The 25,558-nt window shown below is 38.9% G+C and overlaps 1 protein-coding gene across 1 annotated transcript in view; it reads left to right on the forward strand.

Annotated features, from left to right (window-relative positions):
• LOC124555196 (dedicator of cytokinesis protein 3) overlaps positions 1–25,558 on the forward strand; it is a 448,693-nt gene that overhangs the window by 287,560 nt on the left and 135,575 nt on the right. The window contains exons 4-9 of the mRNA XM_047129040.1: positions 14,019–14,054; positions 14,270–14,415; positions 14,524–14,605; positions 14,734–15,052; positions 18,355–18,602; positions 23,129–23,291. Coding sequence (XP_046984996.1) covers positions 14,019–14,054; positions 14,270–14,415; positions 14,524–14,605; positions 14,734–15,052; positions 18,355–18,602; positions 23,129–23,291 — 994 coding nt within the window. The remainder of the gene's footprint in view (positions 1–14,018; positions 14,055–14,269; positions 14,416–14,523; positions 14,606–14,733; positions 15,053–18,354; positions 18,603–23,128; positions 23,292–25,558) is intronic.

Consider the following 25,558-nt stretch of genomic DNA (forward strand, 5'->3'; position numbering starts at 1 on the left):
TAAATCTGAATTTAGGCCATTAAAGGTGTAAGCATTATAAACTGACGGTCATTTCATCTGCTTGGAAATAGCTGAAAGTAAGATTCATCCAAAAGTGTTGATAAAACGCTGAGGACTGCTTCTGTGTGCTGTTGTCTTCCGCTGTTCTCTACCACTGTAGTTTATACTACAGTGATGGGAAAATACATTTGATCTACTTGAGAGGTGAACAGCTTCACGGAGCTTCTGGCGTATCCCCTAGACCATTTATATCTAGCGTAGGCAGTAACGACCCTATAACAACCCCTTAGGAAAACCCCAAAAATCGATAGTGCGGAACAGTGTCGAATACCTTCTGGAAAACAAGGGACACGGCGTCAACCTGTGCGCAGTTGTCTTCGGCCCTCTTACAAACGAACAGAGCGAGCTGAGTTTTACAGTGTATCTGTTTGTGAAAGCCATGTTCTTTCCTATAAGAGGTAATTTTCGTTCTCTAAAAACATCATAATGAGCGAGCATAAAAAGCGTTATATAATAGATTGGCGTCAGCGATATAGACCTATAATTATGTTCGTCTGTGCGACGATCTGACTTTAAAACAGTAATGACCTGCGCTTTTTTTTAAATCTCTTGGAACCCTACGATAAATTGTTGCTTGAACACATTTTGGTTCTGTAACATTGTTTTATTGCTGGAACTCTTAATAATTTTTTGTGTTATTATACGTCAACAGCTGACAAAATTTCGTTTATTTTCAATGTTTTTCTTTCCCGCTGTAATTTTAGCTAACAGTGATATGCCATATATTGCTATTCCCATATACACTACTGGCCATTAAAATTGCTACACCAAGAAGAAATGCTGATGATAAACGGGTATTCATTGGGCAAATATATTATACTAGAACTGACATGTGATTGCATTTTCACGCAATTTAGGTGCATAGATCCTGAGAAATCAGTACCCAGTACAACCACCTCTGGCCGTAATAACGGCCTTTATACGCCTGGGCATTGAGGCAGACAGAGCTTGGATGGCGTGTACAGGTACAGCTGCCCATGCAGCTTCAACACGATACCACAGTTCATCAAGAGTAGTGACTGGCGTATTGTGACGAGCCAGTTGCTCGGCCACCATTGACCAGACGTTTTCAGTTGGTGAGAGATCCGGAGAATGTGCCGCCCAGGGCAGCAGTCGAACATTTTCAGTATCCAGAAAGGCCCGTACAGGACCTGCAACATGCGGTCGTGCATCATCCTGCTAAAATGTAGGGTTTCGCAGGGATCGAATGAAGAGTAGAGCCACGGGTCGTAACACAGCTGATACGTAACGTCCACTGTTCAAAGTGCCGTCAATGCTAACAAGAGGTGACCGAGACTTGTAACCAATGGCACCTCATACCATCACGCCGGGTGATACGCCAGTATGGCGATGACGAATACACGCCTCCAATGTGCGTTCACCGCGATGTCGCCAAACACGGATGCGACCATCATGGTGCTGTAAACAGAGCCTGGATTCATCCGAAAAAATGACGTTTTGCCTTTCGTGCACCCAGGTTCGTCGTCGAGTACACCTTCGCAGGCGCTCCTGTCTCTGATGCAGCGTCAAGGGTAACCGCAGCCATGGTCTCCGAGCTGATAGTCCATGCTGCTGCAAACGTCATCGAACTGTTCGTGCAGATGGTTGTTGTCTTGCAAACGTCCCCATCTGTTGACTCAGGGATCGAGACGTGGCTGCACGATCCGTTACAGCCATGCGGATAAGATGCCTGTCATCTCGACTGCTAGTGATACGAGGCCGTTGGGATCCAGCACGGCGTTCCGTATTACCCTCCTGAACCCACCGATTGCATATTCTGCTAACAGTCATTGGATCTCGACCAACGCGAGCAGCAATGTCACGATACGATAAACCGCAATCGCGATAGGCTACAATCCGACCTTTATCAAAGTCGGAAACGTGATGGTCCGCATTTCTCCTCCTTAGACGAGGTATCACAACAACGTTTCAGCAGGCAACGCCGGTCAACTGCTGTTTTTGTATGAGAAATCGGTTGGAAACTTTCCTCATGTCAGCACGTTGTAAATGTCGCCACCGGCGCCAACCTTGTGTGAAAGCTCTGAAAAGCTAATCATTTGCATATCACAGCATCTTCTTCCTGTCGGTTAAATTTCGCGTCTGTAGCACGTCATCTTCATGGTGTAGCAATTTTAATGGCCAGTAGTGTATACTGAGGTAACAAAAGTCATGGGATACGTCCTAATATCGTCTCGGACCTCCTTTTGCTCGACACAGTGAAGCAACTTGACGTGGCATGGACTCATAAGTCGTTGGAAGTCTCCTGCAGAAATATTGAGCCATGCTGCCTCTATAAGCGTCCATAATTGCGAAAACGTTGCTGAGACAGGGTTTTGTGCATGAACTGAACACTCGATTGCGTTCCATAAATGTTCGGTGAGATTCATGTCGGGCGATCTGGGTGGCCAAACCAATTGCTGGAATTGTCCAAGTCCATAAATAGCTGCAAAAATGTGTGTGAAGTCTTACGGGACTTAACTGCTAAGGTCATCAGTCCCTAAGCTTACACATTACTTAACCTAAATTATCCTAAGTCCTAAGAACAAAAACACACGCCCATGCCCGAGGGAGGACTCGAACCTCCGCCGGGACCAGCCACACAGTCCATGACTGCAGCGCCCGAGACCGCTCGGCTAATCCCGCGCGGCTAAATAGCTGCGAATGGTCTCTAAGTCGCCGAACATAACCATTTCCACCAGAGGAACCAGTGCATTCCACTTAAACAAAGACCCACAGATCACACCATTATGGAATCATTGCCAGTCTGTGCAGTGCCTTGTTGACAGCTTGTGTCCAATGGGTTCATGGCGTCTGCGCCAGAACTCGAATCCTACCATCAGCTTTTACCAATTGAAATCGGGGCTAATCTGACCAGGCCACGGTTTTCCAGTCCTCTAAGGTACAACTGACATGATTACGAGCCCAGAAGAGGCGCCGCTGGCGATGTCGTGCTCTCGCGTCGGTCGTCTGTTGCCACAGCCCATTAACGCCAAATTTCGCCGCTCAGTCCTAACGCATACGTTCCTCGTACGTCCCACATTGATTTGTCCGGTTATTTCACGCAGTGTTTCTTGTCAGTTAGCACTGATAGCTCTACGTAAACATCTCTGCTCTCGGTCGTTAAGAGAAGGCCGTCGGCCACTGCGTTGTGGTGAGAGGTGTTGTTGTCGTGGTCTTCAGTCCTGAGACTGGTTTGATGCAGCTCTCCATGCTACTCTATCCTGTGCAAGCCTCTTCATCTCCCAGTACCTACTGCAGCCTACATCCTTCTGAATCTGCTTAGTGTATTCATCTCTCGGTCTCCCTCTACGATTTTTACCCTGCACGCTGCCCTCCAGTACTAAATTGGTGATCCCTTGATGCCTCAGAACATGTCCTACCAACCAATCCCTTCTTCTAGTTAAGTTGTGCCACAAACACCTCTTCTCCCCAATTCTATTCAATACCTCCTCATTAGTTTTGTGATCCACCCATCTAATCTTCAGCATTCTTCTGTAGCACCACATTTGGAAAGCTTCTATTCTCTTCTTGTCTAAACTATTTACCGTCCATGTTTCACTTCCATACATGGCTACATTCCGTACAAATACTTTCAGAAAAGACTTCCTGACACTTAAATCAATACTGGATGTTAAGAAATTTCTCTTCTTCAGAAACGCTTTCCTTCCATTGCCAGTCTACATTTTATATCCTCTCTGCTTCGACCATCATCAGTTATTTTGCTCCCCGAATAGCAAAACTCCTTTACTACTTTAAATGTCTCATTTCCTAATCTAATTCCCGCAGCATCACCCCACTTAATTCGACTACATTCCATTATCCTCGTTTTGCTTTTGTTGATGTTCATCTTATACCCTCCTTTCAAGATACTGTCCATTTCGTTCAACTGCTCTTCCAAGTCCTTTGCTGTCTCTGACAGAATTACAATGTCATCGGCGAACCTCAAAGTTTTTATTTCTTCTCCATGGATTTTAATACCTACTTCGAACTTTTCTTTCGTTTCCTTTACTGCTTGCTCAATATACAGATTGAATAGCAACGGGGAGAGGCTACAACCCTGTCTCACTCCCTTCCCAACCACTGCTTCCCTTTCATGTTCCTCGACTCTTATAACTGCCATATGCTTTCCGTACAAATTGTAAATAGCCTTTCGCTCCCTGTATTTTACCCGTGCCACCTTTAGAATCTGAAAGAGAGTATTCCAGTCAACATTGTCAAAAGCTTTCTCTAAGTCTACAAATACTGGAAACGTAGGTTTGCCTTTCCTTAATCTTTCTTCTAAGATAAGTCGTAGGGTTAGTATTGCCTCACGTGTTCCAACATTTCTACGGAATCCAAACTGATCTTCCCCGAGGTCGGCTTCTACCAATTTTTCCATTCGTCTGTAAAGAATTCGCGTTAGAATTTTGCACCTGTGACTTATTAAACTGATACTTCGGTAATTTTCACATCTGTCATCAGCTGCTTTCTTTGGAATTGGAATTTTTATATTCTTCTTGAAGTCTGACGGAATTTCGCCATTCTCATACATCTTGCTCACCAGATGGTAGAGTTTTGTCAGGACTGGCTCTCCCAAGGCTGTCAGTAGTTCTAATGGAATGTTGTCTACTTCCGGGGCCTTGTTTCGATTTAGGTCTTTCAGTGCTCTGTCAAACTCTTCACGCAGTATCATATCTTCCATTTCATCTTCATCTACCTCCTCTTCCATTTCCATCCTATTGTCATCAAGAACATTGCCCCTGTATAGACCCTCTATATACTCCTTCCACCTTTCTGCTTTCCCTTTTTAGCTTAGAACTGGGTTTCCATCTGAGCTCTTGATATACATGCAAGTGGTTCTCTTTTCTCCAAAGGTCTCTTTAATTTTCCTGTAGGCGGTATCTATCTTACCCCTCATGAGATAAGCCTCTACATCCTTACATTTGTCCTCTAGCCACCCCTGCTTAGCCATTTTGCACTTCCTGTCGATCTCATTTTTGAGACGTTTGTATTCCTTTTTGCCTGCTTCACTTGCTGAATTTTTGTATCTTCTCCTTTCATAAATTAAATTCAGTATCTCTTCTGTTACCCAAGGATTTCTACAAGCCCTCGTCTTTTTACCTACTTGATCCTCTGCTGCCTTCACTATTTCATTCCTCAAAGCTACCCATTCTTCTTCTAGTGTATTTCTTTCCTCCATTCCTGTCAATTGTTCCCTTATGCTCTCCCTGAAACTCTGTACAACCTCTGGTTCTTTCAGTTTACCCAGGTCCCATCTCCTTAAATTCCCACCTTTTTGCAGTTTCTTCACTTTTAATCTACAGTCCATAACCAATAGATTGTGGTCAGAGTCCACATCTGCCCCTGGAAATGTCTTACAATTTAAAATCTGGTTCCTAAATCTCTGTCTTACCATTATATAATCTATCTGAAACCTTTTGTGAGAGGTAATGCCTGAAATTTTGTATTCTCGGCACTCTCGGCACAACTTGGGATATTGAATTTCCCAACGAATACGAAATGGAATGTCCCATGTGTCTATCTCCAACTACAATTCCGCATTCAAAGTATGTCTGTTCCCGTCGTGCGATCATAATCACGTTGGAAGTCTTTTCACAAGAATCACCTGAGTACAAATGACAGCTTTGCCAATACACTGCGCTTTTATACCTTGTGTATACCTTTATACCGCCATCTGTATACGTGAATACCGCTATCTCATGGCTTCTGTCATTTCAGTGAGCACCCCAAAATTTCTTAAACGGTTCAGTATACGTAAACAAGGGTTTTGCAAGTGTCACTAGTTTATTGAGACACCAGCGTATCAAAGCAAAGACGATTGTCTTTAATGGGACAAAGTACCTATTTGTCGGTATTCAATACCGTGAGAAAAGTGAAGTATAGTGATATAAACCACGTCACAATACACAGTGAACATTTTCGAGAAACGTCGGTAACTGCGCACAGTATCGGGCTGAACTCTACTGCAAAAGTGCAGGTTCATCTCCATTGCTGCTTAAACATAGCATCACGAGCTGAAACCGTGATATATCAGCAGATTTCAGCAACGCTTTTAGACCATTTCCTGTCCCTTTTTTTCTCAGGAAGGTACATAGTGAACAAAAAAATTAGATGAGCGTATGGTATCGTTGGCCGGGAGGCCACTATTCGGGGAAGTTCAGCCGCCAAGTGCAAGTCTTATTTCAGTCGACGCCACATTGGGCGACTTGCGCGCCGGTGATGAGGATGAAATGATGACGAAGATAACACAACACTCAGTCCACAACACCTAGACCGAGACTCGAACTCGGGACCTTTGCCTTTCACGGACAAGTGCTTTACCATCTGAGCTACCGAAGCATGACTCACGACCCGTGCGCACAGCTTCAATTCTGCCAGTACCTCATCCCCTACCTTCCAAATTTCACAGAAGTTCTTCTGCGAACCTTGCAGAACTAACACTCCTGGAAGAAAGGATATTGCAGAGACATGGCTTAGCCACAGCTTGGGGGATGTTTCCAGGATGAGATTTTCACTCTGCAGCGGAGTGTACGCTGATGCGAGGTTGTTTATTACACTTGTATTTTATCTGTTATTGCGTACAACGCATCATACATACTGGGATGTATTTCAGTAACTTCTCTTAATTCATAATTTTCATTAATTATTTTGTTATATATATTTTTTGTAACGGAAGAATCACTTTGACGGCATTTTAATGTACCAGCCTATGACTTTTTCCCATCAAATTCGTTGCATTTTACCTTAATTTTACGCTACTGTTGACAAACTGCCCTCTATTGCGCCAGGTATGTGGAGTTCCTAGTGTTTTGACGCTATTTCCACAGGCTCTGACGGCAGTATTGTAATTTCACTCTTTGATAAGTCTTTATTGCCACCGGCCTTGCCGCAGTGGTAACACCGGTTCCCGTCAGAATACCGAAGTTAAACGCTGTCGCGCTGGGCTAGCACTTGGATGGGTGACCATCCGGTCTGCTGAGTGCTGTTGGCAAGCGGGATGCATTCAGCCCTTGTGAGGCCAACTGAGGAGCTACTTGATTGAGAAGTAGCGGCTCCGGTCTCGGAAACGGACATACGGCCGGGAGAGGGGTGAACTGACCACATGCCCCTCCACATCCGCATCCAGCGACGCCTATGGGATGAGGATGACACGGCGACCGGTCGGTATCGGTGGACCTTTATGGCCTGTTTGGGAGGGAGGAATTTTTTTAGTTTTTTGTGAGTCTTTATTGTTATTCCCTTATTACTGCACCAGCCTTAGATGATCTGCGGCGCAGATTGAAACCGGTGGGCAGTAATAAATAGTTGTGATCCAGCCGGTGTTTCTTTATTCATTTTTTATGAGATATAAAACGCCCGTAGAAGTATTATTTTGCATGTTGGTATTCAGGATGCTATGGGTTTATTTATCGATTGTCATTTTTATTTATAGTTCACCGTTACTATTTGTGTTTACATATTGTCATTTTGAAATAGTGCGTGGAGCTGTTGATGCTAGAAAACGGAGCGCCAAGTGAAGAAATCTGAACTTCTTCGACATATTTTTCTGTTTGACTTCAATAGAGGAGTTACAGCAGCAGTGGCAGCCGCAACCATTTGCATCGTTTGTAGGGTTAATGCCACTGGACAGAGCACGGCAAGAAGATGGTTTTCCCGTTTTAAGGAAGATCTTTTTGACATTATTGAGGGTTTGGTGAATATCGTTTAAACGCTTTAATCCACAATGATCAATATCAGTGTACACTTGAACTGGCAATTATGATGTACTGTGATTCGCCATCGTGCGACATTTGCATGCAATGGGGAAGGTTCAAAACTCGGGTGTATGGGTACCACATGCTCAAAGCCAGAATCACAAAAAATCAGCGGGTAGTCATATGTGCGTATCTGCTTACTCGTCATCGACTGGCTCGTGAACAACGACGACCATTCCTGTCCTGCATCGTTACTGATGACAAGAAATGGTGTCTTTATGCTAGCGTAAAGTAAAGAGGGAAATCGTTGAGCCCAAACATATGAGCAACTCCGAACGTGGCTCTACGAGTTTTTCGTCTAAAAGCCACGTGATTTCTACAGTCGCGGAATTGAAAAGTTACCCCAGCCGTGGCAGGATATATTGTAAATAGTAAAGGATGACTTAAGTTTCTGTAATGTGTATCTGTAATGTTTATTAATCTCATCCTCCAGTTTAAGAAACCGTAATTGATTTCAATATTTCACTACGTAAAAATGTGATGAGTATTTAACCATAGGCTGGTCCCGGCGGAGGTTCGGGTCCTCCCTCGGGCATGGGTGTGTGTGTTTGTCCTTAGGATAATTTAGGTTAAGTAGTGTGTAAGCTTAGGGACTGATGACCTTAGCAGTTAAGTCCCATAAGATTTCACACACATTTGAACACCTTGAACATTTAACCATACCGTTGTCCTTTTACATGATTGTCAAGGAAAAACAAACACACAAGAAACAAAAGAAACGTACACTGATGATGACTATATTCATTGGAAAAAAGTAAAAAAATAATTTTATCATTTAGTACAGAAGTTTCAAATAACGCACGCAGTGAACCTGAATTAGACGCCTCGCTATTTAATTTTCGACTGGTGACGTATATGTACAACAGACCTTCAGGACCTAGTAATGAAGCTTAGTCAACGTCAAAAGTGTGACGAGGTGGTTTGACAAAAATATTTGTGTGCTGACAGTATAACTTCTAGATGTTTGTAAAAGTAAACCTGCCTGGATGACAACAGACAAGCATGTTTCATGACTTGTTTTGAGAGCGTATTAACATTAAATACAAAAGAACAGTGAAATTCCAGTAAGAATATGAGCAAGAAGGTAGACAACAGATAAGGGCCATTGTTTGTCACTATGAATGGATGAAAACGGCGAGTTTAGAAAGAATAATACGGTAAAATTTGGATGAAGGAAATGAAGGAAGTTTAGGATTTAACGTCGCGTCGATGACGGGGTCATTATAGACGGAGCATAGTTCGGAGAGGAGACGGATGACAAAGAAAATTAGTTCAGAGGAATCATCCCAGCATTCGACTTAAGCGATTTAGGGGAACCACAGAAAACAGAGACCTGGACCGCCGGACGGACATTTGAACCGCTGACCTCCCGAATGCGAGTTCAGTGACTTATAATTCAGGCTTTGTTAGAAATTAGGCCTGTGGTCATAACTGGAATGCGTCCAGTAGTATTTAAAAATTCGCTAATTTACGGAACACCCGAGTCTGTAACCACGATCGCCGAAGGCTTTTTCAGAAATATCGGTATTTTCATCACCGGTACTATGTGGATGTTACTGGCGACTTAGGAGATGGGGTTCGTTTGCTATTCAGTAACGATTGGCGTTTCCTGCAAAGTAATCGTAAAAGCTCAAGCCCATGTTTGGCAAACTCATTGAACACATGTGCGCAATAAACGGCTGTTGACGTGACTTTCAAGGTCAGCGATTGTGGCACTCTCATTGAGATATTGATGGCCAGCGAATTAAGTCATGAGGCAAGAGTGGGAAGCTTTGCCATTCTTTGTTTCCCACTGTCAGAGGCTCGTTTCTCTTACTGATGACGCAAATGAAAGGCGTTGTAATGCAACAGAAAACATTGCTCGGTTTCTGGGCGTTAGCAAGCCAGTGTGGGAATCCTTGCCAGGACCCTGACTGATTTCTACTTCCTATCTTTGTCTTTTTTCACGTGAAACTATATAGGATGCCCCTCCTAAGAGCCATCAGGCGCGTTCGCTCTGGTGTTTTGGCAGATGTTTGCAACTTCTTTTTGCAGTGTGTAGCGCGTGTGAGGCTAAACAAATAATGCTCCTAACGTCTTTCATGCGACGCCCATTGTTGATGGAAAGCATCGGTTTGTTCCGCGTTTCAAGCAAAATGATTTCCGGCCTCTGTGACCGAGAGGTTCTAGGCGCTTCAGTCCGGAACCGCGCGACCGCTGCGGTCGCAGGGTCGAGTGCTGCCTCAGGCATGGATGTGTGCGATGTCCTTAGGTTAGTTAGGTTTAAGTAGTTCTAAGTTCTAGGGAACTGATGACCTCAGATGTTTAGTCCCATTGTGTTCAGAGCCATTTGGACTTTTTTTTTTTTTTTTTTGGTTGAGCAAAATGATTTTTAAAGAGGAATTTTATGTACCCATTCGATAGAGTGGCCCCAAACTAGTTCTGTGCGATATTCGTTTTATTGATATGGCAGAACCGTACTCCAACATTGACGGCTCCGCCCTGGCCTCTAACACTGTGCAACACTGGTGCTCAGTCAATATTGGAGTACAGGTTTTTTCATGTTTTACTGTATTTGTTAATATACGCCAGCCGCAGTGACCGAGCGGTTCTAGACACTTCAGTCTGGAACTGCGCGACCACTACGGTCGCAGGTTCGAATCCTTCCTCGGGCAGGGATGTGTGTGATGTCCTTAGGTTAGTTAGGTTTAAGTAGTTCTAAGTTTTAGGGGACTGATGACCTCAGATGTTAAGTCCCATAGTGCTCAGAGCCATTAGAACCATTTGTTAATATACTTTGCTAAACAGATCATCGCACTAGATTAATTTTGGACCGCTCTATTAACTGGCCTCGTAAAATTCTGCTTTAAAAACAATTTTACTTGTAACAGGAAACAAATTGTGACTTTTCGTCAACATTGGGTTTCACATTAAAGAAGTGATGAGCAGTATTTGTTTCTGCTGACTCCAGCTTCGTATTGCAAAAACGAAATTAGAAATATCCGCCTGACGACTCTTAGGTGTGACACCCAGTACATGTTTATTGTTCAAGTATGGTGGAGCATTGCTGCATCTTTGGCTGGCACAGACCCAGGTTGAACAGAGTAAATGAACTGAACTCGAACCTTCCATTAAATATGCTTTATATTCAGCTGTACTAGGTATGATATACCAGAAAAGTCCAATTGCTGTGGTGTTATTGGCCCTTTGTGGGTAACTTTGGCCTGTAGGAGAAGAAAAAAACAAATTTTATCTCTTACACTTCCCTCCATTGCTCCTCTCCTCTTCCCTTCAATAATATCATCTTCAAATCTGGTTCCTTTGTATAACCATTCTGTAAATTCCGTTCATCTTTCAGCCTTCCCTTCATTGCTTAGTGCTGGCTTTCCATTTGAGCTCTTTACATTACATTACATTACATTACATTACACAGATATTCATACAGCTGCTTTACTTTTCTCAAAAGTTTTTTTAAATGTACTATCTGTGGAATCAATCTTTCCCATAGTAACGTATTCCACAGCCTTGCATTTATTCTCAAGCTGTTTCTGTTTTACCTTTTTGCACTTTCTGTCAGTATCACTCTTAAAATATATGTATTTCTTTGGCTCTTTTACTTTTATATTTTCTGTTTTCACGAATTAAATTCAATATATTGTGTGCTATCCAAGGTTTTGTACTGAGCCTTGTTCTTTTAGTTGTTATTCTGCTATCTTTACTATACCATATCTCACAGATACCCATTTGTCTTCTGCTATCTTCCTTTCCCCTGTTTCAGTCAATAGTTACACACTTCTCCCTTTGAAACTCTCACCAGCCTCTAGTTCTTTCAACTTAAATAGATCTCATCGCCTTAATTTCCTAACTTTCTGCAATTTCTTCAGTTTTAATATGCAGTTCATTACCAATTAACTGTGGGCGGTATTCAAATCTGTCCTCAAAAATGTTTTTCATTTTGAAAATCTAGTTTTGAAATCTCTGTCTTGCCATTATAAAATTAATCTGAAACCTAATGGTGCCTCTAGCTCTCTCTCTCTTTTTTTTTTTTTTTTTTTAAAAAAAAAAACAAGTTATGCTCCATGCAAGTGGCTTCTTTTCTCATTCCTTTCTATCAGTTTATGTTCTCCTGCTATTTTTCATTCTCTTCCATTTTCCTTTAGTCGAATTCCAGCCTCCCATCACAGTTAAGAGTTCATCTCCTGTAACATTCTGAATAACTTATTTCATCTCATCATACATTCTTACAATCTCTTCTTCACCTGCGGAGTTAATCGGCATATGTACTCTTAACTACTGTGGTGAGACTTCTATCAATTTTGACTATGACAATTCATTTGCTATACTGTTCATTGTAGCTTACCCTCATTCCTGTTCCCTTATTCATTATTAGAGCTACTCCTGCATTACCTGTATTTGATTTTGAATTTACAATGCTGTACTCACTTTACCAGTGGTCCTGTTCATCCCACCACTACAAATCACAAATTCCCACTGTAGCTGCTTTCAACCTAGCCATTTTGTCTTTAAAATTCTGCAGCCCACCTAACCAATTAAGGTATATAACATTGCATGTTCCAACCCATAGAACACCAGTTTTGTTTTTCCCGATGATGGCATCCACATGATTAGTCCCCACCCAGAGAACTGAATGGAGTACTATTTCACCTCTGTAATATTTTATCCAAGATGATGCCATATTCATCAAACCATACAGTAAAGCTTCATGCCCTTGGGAAATATAATGCCTATAGTTTCCCTTTGCTTACAGCTGTTTTCAGTGCCAACAAAGCATAAAGTTACACAAGTTCAGACCAGTCTATCATCCAAACTGTTGCCCACATGACTGCTTAAATTTCTGCTGCCCCTCTTTAGGACCATTATGTTAGTCTGGAGTCTCCACAGATACAACTCCAATGCGGCTGCACCTAGAGTATGGCTACGTGCATTGTACAGGCACCACAGCGAGGTCCATGTGTCACGAGATGACATTTATAATTATAATAATTAGATGATTTTGAAATCAGGTCTTGTATTATACAAGGAGTTGACCACCTTATTTTCCAGATGATATTGTGGTCTCATAGACACAGCCACAAAACAAATCAATGACCTGCTAGCCCATTCGATTAAGGTGAGCATTCTGATCTCCTTTGTAAAAATAGAATTTATTACTAACATAAATACAGTGCCTAGACAGCTAGATGCAGAGCAGGCAAAAATTAGAAGAGGAGAAAATTTTAAGTAGCTAGGGGATTGGATAGTACTGGACTTGACTGAGCATCCATAGCTATGGTCAATAAAATGGAAGTGGCTTAACAGCTGGCTAAATGTATTTCAGGTGTTTGCAGTAAATGATCTCTGTCATTTAACATCAAGCTGAGGCACTATTATGCAGTAATTTGATCAGATCATAGACCCGATAGAGCAGATGGTGAGTACAGAAGGCAGCTTAATAACAAAATCTACTTGCTTGTGAAAAAGCTGACAGACACTTTGTGGAAAAAGAGGACTGCTTCTGTGGAAACATAACACACATGTGCTGGGATAGAATAACAAAGCCGAGTTTGACCTATTTTCTGGACAAAAGAACTAAGGGTCACTGGTTCGCTGCAGATGAATGAGATCTTCAAGAAGTGGGGATCACAAATGAAGACATAAAAAAAAAGATGTGAAACACACCACAGTTTTCAGTAACAGCCAATGTTGAAAATTGGGAAGACATGAATTGCAGAAAGGAATGAGACACTAAAACAATGAATACAAGAATACTGGGTGCAAGCTAAAGCTCAAAAAACAATCAGGTTGAAGCAACTATGTCTACAAGTACCCAAAATGAAATAATAATAATAATATGCCACCACAAGGAGCTTTACAAAACAGTTTGCTTTTCTCTGTCTTTAAAGACACAAGGAAATATGTTACAGACACAACTGAGATATGCTCGTCCATGGTGAACAAACATTTTTGTGTAGTCCTTCCTCCCATGCTATCACCTTTTTTCACACAGAGCAGACATGATGTACATAAAAGAAGTGACTCTTAACAAGCATATTGAGGATAATCTACATCTTTATTTATCCATGTTTCCCATTACACACACATTACATGTGTCCTGTTGCTACTAACCTTCCCAAGATGTTCTGCTATACACTTGCTGAAATTTAAATGTTTTGGATGCCTGTAACTAATATTTTTTCTAATACAATTGTTTTTCCTTTTTTTTAGCATGTCTTGAGCTCTGAGAACTCCCAAGGAGCATCAGTGAGTAACAAGTAATCCATAGAAATATGCTTCTTCAATAATGTTGAAACTGTTAAAATTTATGTCAGTAATAAAATGAGAAAGCTTTATATTTAGGCTGCAAGGTGCATTAAGTGTGTGTGTGTGTGTGTGTGTGTGTGTGAGAGAGAGAGAGAGAGAGAGAGAGAGAGATTGTGTGCATCATACAGCATTCACATTTTTATTTTTTTATATAGGCAAGGGGTACAATGAAGAGAAGAGAGACACAGAAGGTCCTTACACACCATCTGTATTTTTGCATGAGAGATTTTGGCCACCATATAGGAGAAGATACAGAAGTTTACTTTTCATTGTATGATACAAAGAAAGCTAAATATATCAGGTAGTGTAAGACCTTCCATATAATATTTTTGTGTTGTAAATTAAGTAAAAATGGAATATTGTAATTATGCAAGACAGCAATCAAAAGAAGACACATTCATTTTTTCAGTGAAAGATTCCTGGTGAAAATTTCGAAGGAGGGCTTTTCAAATTATGTGGAAAAGCTTCACAGTAACTGCACCATATTTACGGTAAGCAACCAAAAAATAATCTATATGCTGTCAATTTTATATCATAGTAAAATGTCAACTGTCACATCTTAGCAAAGTTGTTTTTTTAATTCTACCTGTGATATTAATTTAAATTAAAATACTTTCAGGATCTTGGAAATGCTGATCTCAATCGAGATTTGTACCTTGTGGCACATGTTATGAGAGTGGGTCGTATGATTTATTCAGAATCATCAAAGAAAGTTTCCACTCATGCGATACCACCTCACCAGCTTTTTCGACGACCTCATGGCTGTGCTGTATTACCTATTACTGAAATTCTACAGAGCAAGGAACCTGCCAATGATGAACGAGAATTTACATTTAAAGTATTTCAGGGTGATGAGAAGGACTTCCATCAACTGCATGAACTAATTATTAAAAAACAATCAGGCAAATATAATATACTTCCTGGGCAGCCAAACTATGGTTAGTGATCATTTTACATTTAATTACTGAGTTAGTTAAAGGTGCCTGCATCACTTCCATCATAGCTATTTTTATGTCTCTGTCTGTTATTCTGCAGGCCTATAAAATCTGTGAGTGCGTATGTTTGGTTTTGTAGTATTTATGGAACTCAACAAGTTTCAGATAGCTGTGATTACTTTGGTTACAAATCACCAAGATTTAGTGACACTTTCATATATTTACACTTCTGAATAAAAAGCACATGTTCAGTGAAACCCTTGATGAAAGTATGTTTCAATACAGGAAAAATGGGCTATAAATTTCATGTATATGGTACTTCAGTTAGTTTAATAGATTTAAATTTAATGAAAGAAAAGTGAAAGGTGCTTAATGTTTTGGATTGGTTTTTTTGCATGTATAAGTTAGTACCCCAGTGTTTGCATATTCTTCTGTTATTTTCATTTGGGAATAAAATATTTGGCTTGGACATCTGCATTGATACACTTGAAATAGTTGCATGAACTCATTAATGATCTCATGACACCTTGTAACATGAGCACAGACTTGTACTACTGATTTAGTAATTCTTGCAACCTCCACAATATTTTCAATTTTTCTAACATTTCTTAGCACTCACTTTTGACATTCCTCGAAAGATCAGTGCTACTTAATAAAGCTTGATTTACCTGCTATTATTAGACTTGCTAGCCAGTTCTACTCTACTTTTCATAAAACTGAGTCGGAAACTGATAACAGATCATTTTGGCCTGTGATTATAAGACACATTATACACTAACTGTTAATATGGATGCATAAGAAACACTAATGGGCCAGATTTCTTCATTTGACTATGTCATCCTTTTTTTTTTTTTTTTAGCAGTGACACAGAACTGAAATAAAACAAGTCACACCTTGAAAAAGTAATTAATATACCAGATATCTTACTAGCATATTTGCTATCAATTCCATTCTTCTGATATTTGTAATAGTGTCTAATGAAATATAAGGCCAGTTTGGAAAGGAAATTCTGGTATTCTCTCTCCCTCCGTCTCCCCCCATTCTCTGCCTCTCTCTCTCTCTCTCTATCTCTCTCTCTCTCTCTCTCTCTCTCTCTCTCTCTCTCTCTCTCTCTCTTCCTTCCATTCACCATCCATGGAAAAATGGTTCTATCCAAAACCAGTGCCAAGGAAACTGTGGTGCACGACAGGCCATAGATGACAGGGGTAAACTACAGCTGAAGAGATGTATATAGGTGAATAGATGTGCAACTGTTCAATAATTGAATGCCCAGATGAACCAAGGGGCTGCCAACAGTGTCTCCTTAATGACTTTTCAGTGAACATTGCTGTGTGTGAGCTTCCACAGCAGGTGCCTGATGTAGGCAACCATGCTGACTACTGTTCTTTGGCAATGAAGGCTGTAATCTGCACACCTGTACCACAACTGGACATCCATCGAGTGGCAGCAAGTGCTGTTTTCAGATTAATCCTGTTTTATGCTCTATCGGACAGATGGCCATTGGCATGTATGATGTGAAATGTCTGAAAGCAAAGGGTCCAGGTTGGAGGAGGGCATGTTATGGTTTGGGGGATGTTTTTGTGGCCTTCCCTGGGTGATCTTGTCATTCTGTAAGGCACAATGGATCAACACAATTATGCATCTATCCTTGGGGACCATGTCCAGCCCTACATGCAGTTTGTTTCTCCTCAACATGATGACATACACCTGCAGGGCAATGCAACATTCCACACAACTTGCAGTGTGCAAGTGTGTTTCAAAGAGCACCAGGATGAGTTTACCATACTCTCCTGGCCACCAAACTCTGTGGATTTAAATCCAATTGAGAATCTATGGCACCATCTCAGTCAGGGAGTTCGTGCCATGAATCCTCAACTGAGAAACTTCTTGCAGCTGGCCATGGTGCTGGAGTTGGCATGGTTCCACATCACTGTCAGTATCTTCCAGAACCTTACTGACTCTTTTCCTGTACATCTCACAGTTGTCCAAACTGCTAAAGAGTGTTACTCAAGCTTTTGATAGGTGGCCACATTAATGTGACTAGACAGTGTACATGCATTCTTAAAACAAATATATAACAAAATGACCTTTTATTACAGTGTTTTTGGTGATAAAGAAAATCTTATTCAATCTTTTATATTATAGTAGTTAATAACTGGCAGTATTAACATTATTACACTTGAATGAATCTGCACCTTTGATTTCCTATCTTGCATCAGGGACTTCTCTCCTTGGTATCTATGGAAATGGTTCATGTAATGTAAATTCCAGCTCATTCATTCCAGAAAGTTTCTATGTAATTGCCTTAATTGTTGAGGTACTTATCATGATGAAGGATAAACTTTTATAGTGCCCATATTGGTGACAGTGTCATGTTGCTCATACATCTCAAGTCTATATGAATGCTTACCCATACTGCTTTTTAATTCTTGGCATCCTGAAACAAATATTCACTCTTCTATTAGCCTCTAATTTGTTTCTTATGTTTTACTTCTAAATTTTGCGTATTTGACAGTGAATGACTGCTGCTGCTACATTTTAGGCACAAAAAAAAAACAAATTACTACCTGTACATAATATTTGGTGACCATTCTTCAACTGTTCAGTTTTATAAAACCACTGCTTGTTCATTGCTAAGTATGCTCCAAGCCAAAACATACATTTTTACTGGTGGCCATTTTTTACCAGTTTGTAAATACTTACCTCCGCTTGTACATAACTAAGTATGTTACTAACCAAAACAACAACTATTTGGTTTGCATACTCAGAAAGCTGCACCACAATAATGCCAGGGTTCATTAGTTGAGCATTTCCATAGGATTCCATAGAAGGATTTTTGTGTGATCTGTGGTGTAAAAGAAATGCATTTCATCTTGTATTGCCCTTTGGTGATACTCTGATAGTCTCAAAAGAAGCTAATTTCTCTTTGTTAGAGAGTATGCATTTTTGGTGGACTCCAACTTACAAGAACAATTAGCAACACATTTGATTGAAAAAATTAGACTTTTCTAATAAAAGTAAAGAGTTCAGCTATCTTGCTGTCTTTGTATCAAGAGTGTACTGAACTCCATGATCTCCCTGGTTTTCAGTATGGAGAACACAGTTTTATGTTCTGTATTTACTGTGAAATAAATCTTGATACATTTCTGGACATTTCCTTTACATGTAAATAACATTATGTCACAGTTTACCTGTAAGCTCATCTTTGCCCTTTGTATACCCCTAACTGTATTCAACTGTCTTTACCTTTTATATAGTAATTTAATGGTTATATTTCCATAGATAATTTCAGATTGTTTTTGCAGGTATTGGAATTTCATTACGTATGTTGCATGGTGAATTAACACAGGTACGGGAAGAAAACCCTCTTCTGTTCAAAAATATATGTATAACCAAAAAATTAGGTTTCTCTGATGTCATAATGCCTGGTGATGTACGTAATGATCTCTATCTCACTCTCGACAGAGGTGAATTTGAACGCGGTGGGAAATCTACCGGAAAGAATATTGAAGTAACTATTCTTCTCCTTGACAGTGATGGCAAAATTCTTGAGGTAAGTTTGTGTTATAAATTCTGTATACCACAAAATAGTATAGCTCATGGTTTCATAATGAATTTGTCATTTTCTGAAAGGAAGTACTATAACTATAGTTATTTCAGTGACAAGTTCTTTCTGAAATGAAACAAAACTTCCTTATAATATTTATTTGGTTGTTTTGTACTATGACTGTTGTCGTTTACTGTAAACACAAAGTTTTGATGTTTCTCAAACAGTCAAATATGTTCTGTATGCATTTGGTCAAACCACTTCTAGCAACTGTAGAGCATTTTCTTTGCTTTCCTCTCCTGTTCAGAAATGATGCCTCAGTTTGTCATGGCATAAGTCTGCATATCTTAGACACATGCACATTTTGTTTTTTCATGCTTTCAAGTCTTTTCTTTCTCTATATGTCTAACAAATATGGTGTATTTGCAAGTAAAATTTTCAATTTACTCTGTTATCACACTGAATCCATAATAGTAAACAAAAGCATTTCAACCAAAACAAGGAGAAGCTTTCACTATCCATCTTTGTAACAGCTTTGCCAAATGATATAGTAGTACTCTTTTCACTTCCAGATCATGACTATACATGTACATTTAACATTTTTTTCTAGAACTCTACTCCACAACAGTGTTGTTCTCATTTGACTAATCTACAGAACATTTACACATATCAGTATAATGTTCTCTTTGTGGTTCCAGTGTAACTCATGGTTTAGCAAGTTCCCAGAAATATGAATGATATTACATGTCACAATATCTCATGAATGTTCATGATTTCCCATAGCTTCTACAATGTTACAGGAGATAGCACATGATACTGCTATTTTACAATACATCACTCTTAACATGAAAAATATATAGCTCGTGATAATGAACTGTATCAAATTTCATGCATTTTTTCCTCTGATTTTAAATCCAAGTTTAATTAATGTCACTATGTTCTTTTCATACAATGATCCAAATAGCTATACAGTAACTCCTTTCATGTCAATTGTTCACTTATTTTGGTCGGTACTGTTGGGGCCTTCATGGCCTGTTTGGGGAAGTTAAGCCTTTTTTTTAGTTCACTTTTTTTAATACACAAATATTCAAATATTTACATCGGAATTTGGTAAAAGCCCACAAGAGACATAGAGATATGACCTTATTTAAGTCAGTAAAGCAGAGAAATATACAACAAGATATTTACAACTTTAAAATAATCCACCAGAATGTACAGGGCTTGAGCAAGAAATATGAACAATCAGCCGTGTTTGTAAATGAAACTATGCCTGATGTGCTTGGTATTAGTGAACCCTGGCTATCTGATGCCAAATTAGAACTTTTTAAACCTCTAAACATGGTACTAGCTAATAAGTTTTGCAGATCTACTATCAAAGGTGGGGGTGTGTCAATGTATGTAAAAAGGACGTTTGATTTTAATTCTGTAAATGTAAGTAAATATTCATTAGAAGGAACAATTGAATTAAGTGCAGCACGTATAAAGGTACCAAATGATGAAATTTATGTTATATGTTTATACAGACCACCAGGTGGAAACTTCGAAGTTTTCTTAACAAAATTTTGTGACATGATAGAGAATGTTTTTATATCACACCTGAACAAGTTAGTAATTATAGGAGACTTCAACATAAATGTATTAGCAGATAAGTTACACACTAGACAATTCAAGAATACTCTGCTTGAATATAATGTAAGATACCTGATAAACACTGCAACCAGGGAGACTGAAACATGCCAGTCTGCAATAGATAACATAATCACCGGTATTTGTCTTTACAATCTTACATCTTCTGTTATTATAAGTGCTTTGTCAGACCACCATGCAGTAGAACTAAGTGTGCACATAAAAAAGGCTCCTACACACAGTTGCTATAGATATATTAGGATGAATACAGACCAAAATATAACTCATTTGAATAATATGCTAAGGAATGTGGATTGGAACAGTGTTCTAATGACACTTCATAATTATGGCAAATTCTCAAGTGTACTATTCTACATTCTTAACCAAGCCTGCCCCTTGATAAAAAAGAGAATTCAGTCACATGCTGTAACCCGAAACTGGATATCATTTCAGTCACTGAGGCTAGAGAAAAACTAAGATGATATGAGTATGCTATGTTAGATGACTTGAGCAATAAAAAATTAAAAGAAGAGTTCAAAAAGTGTCAGAAATACTATGCAGATCTCCTAATTTCAGAAAAACAGAAACATTTTGAAAGTGTCATTCAGAGCTCAAATAATATCTCCAAAACATCATGGTCTCTAGTAAATAGAGAAATATGTAAATCTGAGAAGCATACAACTGAAAATCACTTACTAATAAATGGCACAATAGAAACTGATCAGAATAAGGTAGCAGATCTATTTAACAATTACTTTGCCTCTGTTGGCTCCAGCATAAACAATCAGCTTAAAAATCATGAATACAAATTCAGTGGAACACCAGTGTCAGGAAGTATATTTTTGATGCCAACAGGTAAAGAAGAAGTAATTAAAGTAGTGAGTAAGTTAAAGAATTCCCATGCAGCAGGATATGATGGTCTTAGTCTGGACACTCTTACAAAATGTATACATAAAATTGCATCACCTTTATCAACAGTTATCAACTCTCATATGGAAGATGGTCTATTTCCAGATGAGTTGAAAATTGCTCAAGTTGTGCCTATTTTTAAAAAAGGAAACAGGAATCTAGTAGAAAACTTTCGACCCATTTCTGTTCTTCCAATAATATCCAAAATCTTTGAGAAAGTAATATACATAAGAATTTGGAACTTCCTGGTATCTAAAAAAGTTATTTCTAAGGGGCAGTATGGGTTTGTCAAGGGGTCGTCCACTATTACAGCAGCATCCAACTTAATCAAAGGTGTCACTCAAGCAATAGATAATAAAGAACATGTATGTGGCATCTTTCTGGACTTACAAAAAGCATTTGACTGTGTTGATATGACCATATTGCTGGACAAACTGTGGAACTATGGTATTCGAGGCACAGCCCATAATCTGATGAGGTCCTACTTGACAAATAGGAAGCAGTTTGTGTCTATTAGCACTACAGAGGGAGCATACAAATCAAACACCACTGACATAAATTTTGGTATTCCACAGGAGTCAATATTAGGACCACTTCTTTTTATTATTTATGTTAATGATATTCAGTCCACAACAAACCATGCAACAGCTATCTTACATGCAGATGATACCATGTTAATATGCTGCAATCCAAGCTACTCGCAGCTCGAAGTAGAATCCAATACTGCAGCTGGCTTAATTCTGCAGTATTTTAATGAAAACAAACTAAAATTAAACACAAATAAATCTGTCTATATTGAATTTGATCTTGGGAGGCAAAAAACTCATGAAAACCAAATCTCTTAGCCTGATACTTGATGCAGAGTTAAACTGGTCTGATCATGTGAATGATATTTGCAAAAAGCTAAGTACTACCATATATGTCCTAAGAAAACTGACACCTTTTTGTAACATCACCACTCTGAGGCAAATATATTTTGCACTATTTGAATCCCATCTAAGCTATGGGATAGAGGTATGGGGATCCAGCAGTAAAGGTAATATGAAAAGTGTACTTATCTTACAAAAGAAGGCACTTAGAATTATGGGAAATAAATTTGCCGGGAGTCCTGCAGAAATTTGTTTAAAGAATTTAAAATACTAACTGTTCATAACCTGTATGTGCTGAAGATAATCATTATGGCAGTAAACAGTAACAAAACACTTGATAAAGAAATACACGATCATAACACTAGAGGTTGAGAGAGACCTCACATCATCTCTCATAGAACAACACTCTATGAGAAAAGCCCTCACTATGCAGGCATAAAACTACTGAATTGCTTCCATCCTAATATCTCCAAATTGCCCATTACAAAACTAAAAACAAAATTAAAATTATGGCTCCTAAACAATCCTGTATATTCAATAGATGAGTTTCTAGATTTAGTAAACTCGTATGAGGGGAGATCATCTATCTAAAAATATATGTAATCTCAGATCTTAGACTGTGTCACAAACTGTAAATAATTGAATGTCAGATATGAATACTATGTCACAAACTGTAGATTCCTTAATCTAAGTATGGTAATAACAATTTGTTATGTATAGTCCATATATGTTATTCTGTTCTCTCAACTAAATTTAGAAAAAGTTGTGTAGATTAAAGTGCCAGCCAATAATATGTAACCCTAGTAAGTAAGGCTCTGACTTATCCAGAAGACTGGAACAAAAAAAAAAAAAAAAAACCTTTTTTGTAATTAGTTGATGTTGGATCAAAATAAATAAATAAATAAATATTGACATTGCTGAAGCTTGGAAACAGTGAAGTGAACACAGAATGAAATATTATTACAAATGGACACCACAAAATAATGGCAACAATAGATTAATAAACATTGGTAGACAGGCTCACAATTTTTGTGCTTTACTGTTTTGGCAAATGTGTTATTTCACAATAAAATATGTAGGGCAAACAGTCTGAAGAATAGGGTTTTATTCTCTGATTTTTGTTTGCAGAATTGTCTGTGGGGTGCTTCAGGAATGGATGGAAGTAGTGAATATCACTCGATGATTATTTATCATCACAACTCACCTGCCTGGTCAGAAACAGTCAGACTGGCTGTACCAATTGAAAAATTTTATGGTTCACATGTACGGTTGGAATATCGACATTGTTCAAGTGAGTGCAGCAAGACATTATTTTCCATCATCAAGAAACTTAAACTTTCAGTATTTAAACATAAATTTCACATGAATGCCTTATATAAACAGTTTATTTTACCTCATTTCATTTCCACAGCTAAAAATATAATACTTAGCAAACAAGGCTGTTTATTTTTTATGAAGTGACTGTAAAAGCCATAGTAAAATTTTGTAACAGAATAATTTATGTCAGTAAAAGTAATGAATTATGCTACAGACTTAAAATATTTATATTATTTGTCCAATATGAAAAGGGTAGACTGCTACCCACTGCTGCTTAGCTGAGTGGTTACGTGCTTGCCTCCCACAAAGCAGGCCGGGGTTCGATTCCTGGCCGGGTTGGAGATTTTCTCTGTTCGTGGACTAGGTGTTGTGTTGTCCTCATCATCATTTCGTCCTAATCACTGGCATGCAAGTCGCCCAGTGTGGCACTGACTGAAATAAGACTTGCACTCGGTGGTCGAACTTCCCCGGATGGGGCCTCCCAGCCAACAGTGCCACACGCTCATTTCCTTTTTTGCTACTCACCACATAGAGGAGGTGCTAAACGACAAACTGACACATTGAAAAAGACTGCTAAATATTATAAGCCATCAGACTAGCCTAAGCCCTTCATTAGATTTAGACAAAAAAAAAACCCACACACACATATTAACATACAGATAACATAACTCACACATACATGGCCACCGTCCTCTGATGAATGTCCATCATTTCTCATAGCTTCTACAATGTTACAGGAGACAGTACATGATACTGCTGCTCTACAACACATCACTCTTAATATAAAAGATATGTAGCTCATGATAATGTACTGTATCAAACTTCATGCATTTTTTCTCTGATTTTAAATCCAATATCTAGCAGCCTTTTATCAGTTGGCCTTTCTGCCACACAATGCCTCTTCTGCTTAGTGAGTAGTCATATATCCTCTTCATATTGTTGTTATTCCACCTCATATTTTCCATTGTTTTATTAGTTTTACAATAGTCACACAATTCTTGTTACTATAATTAATTAAACATTCTCACAAAGATCTCATTTTAGAGACCATGTTATCTGAACTCTTTACCTTTTGCATAAATTGTGTCATTATTAAGTCACTTTCCCTTGTAAACCTCAAAGAAACTTTTTTTGCATCATGTATTGTGGCAGTGGGTATGCCTTTAGCAGTGAAATTTTCTTTCTTATTTCTCATAAATATAAATAATTTTTATATAATGGAAAACTGGATGGGGTTGGATGAGTTCTAGGATCTATGAAATCATTGTGCTATTGCCCTTTCAATTTTGTATAAAATTATTCAGAGACCCTAATTTATTCTCATGCCACTCCAAACAAAGTTTATGTTAGAAAAGACAGAGCATGATCTGGAGCATTTATATATCCATTAAATGAATTAGAGAACATTTTGAGAATTTCCTAAACTTCTAGAATGGGAAAATGTTACATATTTATTATTAGTATTTTATCAGTTCCTTTGACAGTGAATACAGTGATACAGCAGACAATATATGTACATATTTTGTGTAAATGTGTATATTAAACAAAAATATAGTTTAATTTATTCATAATTTGTAAGAGGCATTTTGATATTTAGAATGAATGAAGTTCTTGCAGTCAGTCAGGATGTGTCAAGCGTGGTCTGTCACAAAAGGACTCATGTTGCACATTTGTGTACTTACAAAATATTTGCATTTGGTGGATGTTATCTTCAAAGTAGGGTGAGTTTGAGTCCCCATATTTCTACACTCGGTCCCTCTGCTGCTCAAAGCATTTTTTCATGTTGTTTTCTGTAAACAGTTATGGCATTTTTGTCTTCTGGTGCACAGCAAGGAACATCTCTAGTACACTGCTTTCCCACTATCACTTACAAGGAAATGTCACCAACTTGTCCTCATATTTAATGAAGAAAAAAGAACATTTGCAAGGTATCAGTCCCAGCAATCAATCGCACATGAAAATGTGGGGCATAATTCTGACAGTATGCAGTTATGACCTTCTGGAAGTACCGGTTTTTCAACTTTTTTGTGCACTGCCTTTTTGTCGCACGCTGCTCTCCATTGCAGCTACCTATTGCCTGAACACAAAGTACTGTACAGCAGAGTGACAACCAGAGCACTCCTACTCATGGGATGTTGAAGGTGAGGGAAGAGAAGTGGGGAGGTTGACACATCTGCCCATTGTACACCGGCAGAAAAAAATCGCAAAATCCAAAAATAATTGATGTAGAGTAATGAAATT

The sequence above is a fragment of the Schistocerca americana genome, chromosome X (genome assembly GCF_021461395.2).
Source record: "Schistocerca americana isolate TAMUIC-IGC-003095 chromosome X, iqSchAmer2.1, whole genome shotgun sequence".
NCBI classification, from domain to species: domain Eukaryota; kingdom Metazoa; phylum Arthropoda; class Insecta; order Orthoptera; family Acrididae; genus Schistocerca; species Schistocerca americana.